Source organism: Vespa velutina, chromosome 2 (genome assembly GCF_912470025.1).
Source record: "Vespa velutina chromosome 2, iVesVel2.1, whole genome shotgun sequence".
Classification (NCBI taxonomy): domain Eukaryota; kingdom Metazoa; phylum Arthropoda; class Insecta; order Hymenoptera; family Vespidae; genus Vespa; species Vespa velutina.
Genome location: NC_062189.1, coordinates 10,338,637 through 10,348,563, shown reverse-complemented (window position 1 = coordinate 10,348,563; position 9,927 = coordinate 10,338,637). Strand labels below are relative to the sequence as shown.

Below are 9,927 nucleotides of genomic sequence, written 5' to 3'. Positions count from 1 at the left end.
TAAGATCTGATTTTATATACTATCGACGCAGAATAAAGAATATAACAACAATATAACGTATTTACTAAGTGTACATACGTGCTTTAACATGAAAATTTTTGAAAAATGTAATTGAAACATGCGAATATCGCTACATGAATAGTAGAAATCGTAAAATTTTCGAAAATACTTGTACCACAGTTTGTATAATGTTACCAATCGAGAATATTGCAATTCAAAAGATCAAACTACTTTTTCTATTGGAAAAGAAGATTTTAACATTATTTCATAATGTGTATACAATTTTTCGTTCATACACGCATATCGACGAAACATGAAAATTTTAAATCTCAGATAGTTTCATTGATTTTATATTATATGGACGCAGAATAACGTATATAACAAGTATAAAACGTTTTTATTACGTCTAAATACGTGCTTTAACATGAGAATTTTCGAAAAATGTATTCGAACATGTGAATGTCCCTACACGAAATGAAAAATCGTAAAATCTTCGAAGATACTTTTACCACAGTTTAAGGAATGTTACCAAACGATTCAGAACAAGTTAGTTCATAAGATCATATCATTATTTTGATGGACTCGAAGTTTTTACCATTAATTGATATAGTGTATATGATTTTTCGTTCATGTACGCTTATCGTCGAAATACGAAAAGTTGAAGTCTGTATTAATTTTATAGATTTTATATACCATGTACGCAGTATAAAGTATATAACATCAGTATAATGTTTTACTATCAATAAATACGTTTATTAACACGAAAATTGTTGAAAAATTTAATCGAAACATGCGAATTTTGCTACATGAAGAGTCAAAAAATTAAAATCTTCGAAAATACTTGTACTACAGTTTGGAGAATGTTACCGATCGATTCAGAACATCGAATTTCATCATATCTAATTACAATAATATTGGAATCGAAGTCTTTATCATCGTTTTATATCGTAAATACGATTTTTCGTTCATATAGGCGTATCGACGAAATACGAAAAGTTGAAATATCTATTAATTTAACTGATTTTAGATCCTATCGATGCAGAGTAAAGACTATGACAAGAATACAACGTTTTTACAAAATTTTAATATGAGTTCTAACATGAAAATTGTCGAATAATTTCATCATACATCCGAATATCGCTATATGAGAAATTGAAAATTGTAGAAACTTCGAAAATACTTCTACCACAGTTTGGAAAATGTTACTAATCAATTCAGAACACTGCATTTCGTTAGATGAAACTAATATTCTTAATGGAATCGATGTTTTTAACATTGATTTATATCGTACATATGATTTTAGAACATACACGCACATCGACGAAATATGAAATGTTGAAATCTCTATTAATTTCATTGAATTTATATTCCATCAACGCAGAATAAAGAAAATAACAAGAATACAACGTTTTCATTCTGCGTAAATACGTGTTCTAACATGGAAAGTGTCGGAAAGTGTAGTAGACACACGCGAATTTCGCTATATGATTTGTTAAAAATCGTAAAAGCTTCGAAAATACTTTTACCTTATTTTGGAAAATGTTACCAATCGATTCAGAACATTGCATTCCATAAGATCGAATTACTAATTTTATTGGAATCGAAGTCTTTAACATTGTGTCATATCGTATATACGATTTTTTGTGCATATACGCGTATCGACGAAATATGAAAAGTTAAAATGTCTATTATATTCATTGATATTATATTCCATCGACGCAGAAAAAAGAATATAACAAGAATATATAGATTTTACCGTACGTTAATACGTGTTCTAACATGAATATTGCTGAAAAATGTAATCGACACATGCGAATTTCGATATATGAGCAGTTAAAAAATATCAAATCTTCGAAATTACTTGTACCACAGAATGGAAAATGTTAACAATAGTTTCAGAATAATGCATTTAATATGATCAAATATCTATTTTCATTGGAATCGCAGATTTTAACATCGTTTCCTCTCGTATATACGATTTTTCGTTCTTATAAACCTTTCGTCGAAACACGAAAAGTTGAAATCTCAGTAAATTTCATTGATATTTTATTCTACCGACACAGAATAAAGAATATAGCAAGAATATAACATTTTTATTACGTGTAAATACGCGTTTTAACATGAAAATTGTCAAAAAATGTAATAGACAAATGCGAATTTCGCCGTTAGGGAAGATAATAATAGTAAAACTGCGAAAATACTTGTACCACAGTTTGAAATATGTTACCAATCGATTCAGAACATTGCATTTCATAAGATCAAACTAACTTTTTTTGGGAATTGAAGTTTCTAACATTGTTTCATATAGTATATACTATTATTCGCTCATGTACGCGTATCGTCAGAATATTAAAGTTGAAAACTCTATTAAATTCTATCGACATAGAATAAAGAATATAATAAGAATATAACGTTTTTACTATTTGAAAATGCGCGATTTATCATGAAAATTGTCGAGAAATGTAATCGACACATACAAATTTCAGTATATGAGAAGATAAAAATTTTCAAATCTTCGAAAATTCTTGTACCATAGTTTGGGAAATGTTACTAATCGATTCAAAACATTGCATTTCTAAAGACCAAACAAACTTTTTTTATTGGAATCGAAGGTTTTAACATTGTTTCGTTTCGTATATACGATTCTTCGCTCATATACGCGTATCGTCGAAATACGAAAGTTAGAAATCTCTTTCCAATTCGTTGATTTCATGTTCTGTCGACGCAGAATTAAGAATAAAACAAGAATTTAACGTTTTTGTTATGTGTAAATACGTGTTTTAATATGAAGATTGTCGAAAATAGTAATAGACTTATGCGAATTTCGCTATAAGATAAGTAAAAAATCGTAATATATACTAAGATACTTGTACCAGTGTGAAAAATTTTACAAGTCGATTCAGAACACTTCATTTCATAATATAAAATCTACTATTCTTATTGGAATCGAAGTTCTTAACATTTTTTCATATCTTACATACGATTTTTCTTTCATATACGCGTATCATCGGAATACGACTATTTGAAATTTCTTCTAATTTGATCGTTTTTATTTTCTATTGAAGCAGAATTAAGAATATAGCAAGAATTTAACGTTTTTACAATGTGTAAATACATATTTATCATGAAATATGTCCAAAAATGTATTCGACATATGCGAAATTCGAGATACCTGAAGTGAAAAATCGTAATATCTACTACTATACCTGTTCCATAGTTTGAAAAATTTTACCAGCCGATTCAGGACACAGCATTTCATCAGATAAAAACTACTATTTTATTTGGAATCGAAGTTTTTAACATTGTTTCATTTCGTATATACGATTTTCCGTTCATATACGCGTTTCATCGATATACGAAAATTTGAAATCTCTTTTAATTTCATTTTTTTTATGTTCTATCAACGCAGAATTAAGAAGTTAAGAGGAACTTAACGTTTATACTATGTGTAAATACCTGTTTTAACATGAAATTTGTTGAATAATGTAATCGGCATATTCGAATTTCGCTATAAGAGAAGCGACAAATCGTAAAATCAACGAAAATACTTGTACCACAGTTTGAAAAATGTTACCAGTCGATTCAGAACATTGCATTTCATAAGATCAAACTTTTATTTTTATTGGAATCGAAGTTCTTAACTTTGTTTCATATCGTATTTACAACTTTTCGTTCAAATACGCGTATCATCAAAATACGATAATTTGAAATCTCTTTTAATTTCTTTGATTTTGTAATCTGTCAACGCAGAATAAAGAATATAAAAAGAATTTAACGTTTTTATTATGTGTAAATACGTGTTTTAACATGAAAATTGTCGAAAAATGTAATTGACATATGCGAATTGCGCTATACGAGAAGGGAAGAAATCGTAATATCTACGAAAATACCTGCACCACAAATTGAAAAATGTTACCAGTCGATTCAGAACATTGCATTTCACAAGATCAAATAACTATTTTTATTGGAATCGAAGTTGTCGACTATGTTCCATATCATAATTACGTCCTTTCGGTCATAAACGCGTATCATCAATATACGATAATTTGAAATTTCTTTTATTTCGTTGATTTATCATCGTTATTATCGTTATTATCGTTATTATCGCTATAACAGTTATTATCGTTATTAAAGTTATTATCGTTATTATCCTTATTAACATTAATATTATTGTTATGATTATTATAACTAATATAATTAACATTATAATCGATATTATTATTACATTTGTTTTTATCCTTTTTATCATTATCATCGTTATTGTCTTTATTACTCTTATTATAGTTATTAACGATACTTTCGTTATTACTAATATAATCGTTATTATCGTTATCGTTATCATCGTTATTACCCCTATTATCGTTATTATCGTTATAAATGTTATTATCGTCATTATCAATATAATTATTATAATTATTATTATTATTTCTATTATTATTATTATTATTATTATTATTATTATTATTATTATTATTATTATTATTATTATATTTGATATAATTATTATTTTTATTATTATCGTTATTATCGTTATTATTGTTATTATCATTATTATCTTAACTTTAGTTATTATAGTTATTATCGTTGTAATCGCTATCAAAGTTATCACAGTTATTATCTTTATTATCGTTATTATCATTTTTATCATTATTATCTTTATTAACATTATTATTGTTATTATCATTTTTATAATTATTATTATAGTTATTTTCTTTGTTATCGTTATTATAGTAAATACCGTTATTATCGTTATTATCAATATTACCGCTATTATCATTATCATCGTTATTACCGTTATTATCGTTACTATCGATACAATCATTATTATCGTTATTATCGTTATTATTGTTATGTTCGTTATTATAGTCATTAACGTTATTATCATTTTTATAGTTAAAATCGATATTATCGTTATTATCGTTATTACAATATTTCCTTATAATCGTCATTTATTGTTATAATCATTGATTTCGTTAATATAGTTATTATCGTCATTATCGTTATTACCGTTAATATTGTTTTTATCGTTATTATTAGTATTATTATTAACGTTATAATCTATTTTATCATATTATAGTTATTACCTTTATTATCGTTTTCTTAAATATTTTCATTATTATTTTTATCGTTATTATTATCGTTATTATCTTTATTATAGTTATAATCGTTATTAAATTTATTACCGCTATTATCGTTATTAACGTTATTATCGTTATTATCGCTATTATTACTATTATTATTATCGTTATCGTTAATATTGTTATTATCGCTTCTATTATTATTATTGTTATCGTCATAATTTTTATTATCGTTATTATATTTATTACCGATATAATCGTTATAATCGTTATTAAAGTTGTTACCGTTATTATCGATATTATCGTTATGGTCGTTATTATCATTTTAATCGTTATTATAGTTATTTGCGTTATAATTATTATTATTATCGCTTGTTATCGTTATTATCGTTTTCAACGTTCTTAACTTTATTATCGCTATTAACGTTAATATCGTTATAATAGTTTTTATCGTCATGAACGTTATTATCTTTATTATCGTTATAATCCTTATTATCATTATTATTGTTATTACCTTTATTATACTTATTATTGTTATTATAGTTATTATCGTTATTATATTTATAATCGTCATTAAAGTTATAATAGTTATTATCGCCATAATCGTTATCTTTCTCATTATCGTTATAATCGTTGTTGTCATTGTTAACGTTACTATCGGTATTTTCGATATTATCGTTGTACAATTATTTTCGTTACTTTCGTTGTTATCGTTCTTATCGTTATTACCGTTATTATCGTTACTTTCGTTGTTATCGTTCTAACCGTTATTATCGTTATTATAGATATTATCGTTATCATCGTTATTAACGTTATTATCATTATTATCGTCATTATCGTTATTTTCGTTATTTCTGTTAAAATCATTATTGTCATTATCGTAATCATTATTATAATCTCTATTATCGTTGTTATCGTTATAAACGTTATTATCGTCATTGTAGATATTATTACAATAATTATTATTATTAATCCTATTACTACTACTCTTATTATTATTTTTTTTTATTATTATTATTATTAGTATTATTATCGTTATAATCGCTATTATAGTTAGTATCGTTATTATCGCCATTATCGTTCTTATTATTATTGTTATTACTGTTATTATTATTATTATTATTATTTGTATTATTATTATTAATTTTATTATTAATATTATTATTATTTTTTGATATCGTCAAAATCGCTCTTATAATTAATATCGTTTTTATCATTATTATAATTATTATCATTGTTATTATCGTTATTATCGTTATTATTATAATTATTATTTATTATCATGATTATCGTTATTATTACCTTCGTCTTTATTACTGATGTTATTATACTTACTATTATTATTATTATTATTATTGTTATTATTATTACTAATATTATTATTATAATAGTATTATTATTATTATTATTACTGTCATTATCTTTAGTATCGTTATTATCACCATAATCGTTATCGTCATTATCGTTATAAGCGTTATTATCATTATTAACGTTATAATCGTTATTTTCGATATTTTCGTCATTATCTTTATTATTATCATTATTATTACTTTTATTATTATTATTATAAATGTTATTATTATTTTTATTATTATTATTATTAGTATTATTATTATTATTATTATTATTATTATTATTATTATTATATATGTTATTATTATTTTGATTGTTATTATTATTACTATTTTTAATATTATCGTTAATATTCTTATTATCGTTATCATCGTTTTTGTCGTTATTACCTTTGTTATCGTTATTATCGTTATTGTCGTTATTATCGTTATTATTATTGTTACTATCGTATTTATCGTCATAATCGATAATATTGTTATAATCGTTATTATTATTATTATTTTTATCGTTATAATCGGTATTATCGTTACTAACGATATTATCGTTATTTTCGATATTATCGTTATTATCGTTATTATCTATAATAAAGATATGATCGTTATCCTTGTTATTATCGTTATTATGGTTGTTTTCAATAATATCGTTATTATCGTTATTATTGTTATAATCGTTATTATTATTTTCATTATCGTCATTATCGTCATGATCGATAATATTGTTATTATCGTTATTATCGTTATTATTATTATCGTTAAAATCGTTATTATCGGAACTACAGTTATTAGCGTTACTATTGTCATTATCGTTAAGGTGGTTAATATCCATATTATCGTTAATATGGTTATTATGGTATTATCGTTATTATCACTTTTATTGTTATCATCGTTATAATCTTTATTATCTTCACTATATTTGTAGTCGTTATTGTCGTTATCGTTATTACCGTTATTATTTTTATTATTATCGTCATTATCGTTTTATCGTTAATATTGTTATTATCGTTAGTATTATTATTAATATTGTAATTATTATCGTTATAATCGTTATTAGCGTTATTACAATTATTATTGTTACTATGGTTATTATCCTTATAATCGTTATTACCGTTATTATCATTATAATTGTTTTTATCGTTATTATGGGTAATATCGTTATTTTCGTTATAAAAGTATTTATCGTTATTATTGTTATTATCTTTATTATCGTTAAAATAGTTATTATCGTTATTATCGTACATATCATTACTTCTGTTATGAACGTTATTATCGTCATTATCATTATATTCTTTATTATCGTTATTATCGTTTTATTAGTCATTATAATTATTATCAATATTATTATTATTATAATCGTTATTATCATTATTCTCGTTATTATCGTTATTATCGTCATTATCGTTATTTTCGTCATTATTGTCGCTAATATGTTTGTTATCGTTATGATCGGTATTATCGAAATTATAGATATTATTATAATAATAATTATTATTATTACAAAAATTCTTTTATTATTATTATTAGTATTTTTGTTATTATAATTATTTTTATTATTATTTTATTTTAGTTATTATCGTTATTATTTTTATTATCATTATTATCGCTTTTACCGTAATTATCGTTATTGTTATTATTATTATTATTATCGTCATCATAGTTACTAATGTTAATATTCTTGTAATAGTTATTATTTATATTATTATTATTATCGTTATAAAGTTTATCGTCGTTATTATCTATATTATCTTTATTACATTTATTATCGTTATTATTATCATAGTTATTATCGTCATTATCGTTATTATCATTATCGTTATTATCGTTATTATAGCAATTATTGTTATTACCGTTATTATATTTATCTCCCTTGTAATCGTTATTGACGTTATTATCGTTATTACCTATAAAATCGTTTTAATTGATATTATTGTTATTACAGTTACTATCGTTATTATCGTTATTATCGTTATTATCGTTATAATCGCTAATAAAGTCATTACCGATATTATTTCTATTATCGTTAAAATTATTATTATTGATAATATTATTTTTATTAATATTATCGTTATTATCATCATTATCATTATAATCTTCATTATTGTTATTAACATTATTAACGTTGTAATCGTTATTATCACTATTATCGTTGATATCACTATTACCGTTATTATCGTTAATATTATTATTATTATTATTATTATTATTATTATTATCTTTATTATCGTTATTATCATTATCATGTATATTATCGTTAATAACGTTATTATCGTTATTATCGTTATTATCGTTATTTTCGCTATTACCGTTACAATCTTACTAAAGGTTCTTATCGTTATTAACTACATAGTCGTTATTACAGCTATTCCCGTTATCAACATTTTTTTCTTTATTATCGTTAAAATATTCATTTTCGTTATTATCGTTATTATCGTTTCTATAATTATCATTTTTATACTCATAAGCGTCATTGTCGTTATAAACATTATTATCGTTGTTATCGATAATATCGTTATTATTATTATTATCGTTACCGTTATTATTGTTATTAACGTAAATATCGTTATTATCGTTATTATCGTTATTATAATAATTATCGTTTTTATCGTTATTACGTTCATTATCGCTATTATCATAATTACCGTTATTATCGTCATTATGGTTATTATTGTTATTATCGATATTATCGTTATTATCGTAATTATCGTTATTATCGATATTAACGTTATTATCGTTATTATCGTTATTACCGTTATTATCGTTTTTACCGTTATTTTTGTTATAATGGTTATTATTTTTATTATCAGTATTTTCGTTATTATCGTTAATAACTTTATTATCGTAACAAACGTTATAATCGTTATTATGATTATCATCTTTATTATTATTATTCTTGTTATCGTTATAACCGTTATTATAGTTATTATAGTTATTATCGTTATAATCGTTTTTAACGCTGTTATCGTTATTATTGTTATTAACGTTATTATCGTTAAGCAGTTATTATTGCTATTATAGTTACTATCGAAATTATCGTTATAATCGCTATAATCGTTCTTATTGTTATTATCGTTCTTCTCGTTATTATTGTTATTATCATTATTATCGTTATTATCGTTATTACCGTAATTAACAATATTATTGCTACTATCGTAATTATCGTTATTACCGTAATTTACATTATTATTGCTACTATCGTCATTATCGTTATTGTCGTTTTTTTAGTAATTATCGTTATTACCATTAAAATCGTAATTGACTTTAATGTTCTTATCGTTATTATCGTTATCATCGTTATTATAGTTATTATCGTTATTATTATTATTATTATTATTATTATTACCTTTTTTATCGATATCATCGTTGTTATCCTATTTATCGTTATTATCGTTACTATCGATATTATTACTATTATTGTTTTTATAGTTATTGTCACTATTATCGGTCTTATCGTCAATATTTTTATTATTATCTTTATTATTTTTATTATCGTTATTTTCGTT

General features: G+C 23.2%; 1 protein-coding gene across 1 annotated transcript; it reads right to left on the bottom strand.

Moving 5' to 3' along the window:
* Nucleotides 1-406: 406 nt before the first annotated feature.
* On the bottom strand, nucleotides 407-9,112 carry LOC124947079 (putative uncharacterized protein DDB_G0286901; the record flags this gene model as incomplete). Its single annotated transcript, XM_047488734.1, has 3 exons — nucleotides 407-465; nucleotides 8,428-8,719; nucleotides 8,942-9,112. Coding segments are annotated over 3 exons (522 nt in total), but the record flags the coding sequence as incomplete, so codon positions are not given.
* Between the last annotated feature and the right edge of the window lie 815 nt (nucleotides 9,113-9,927).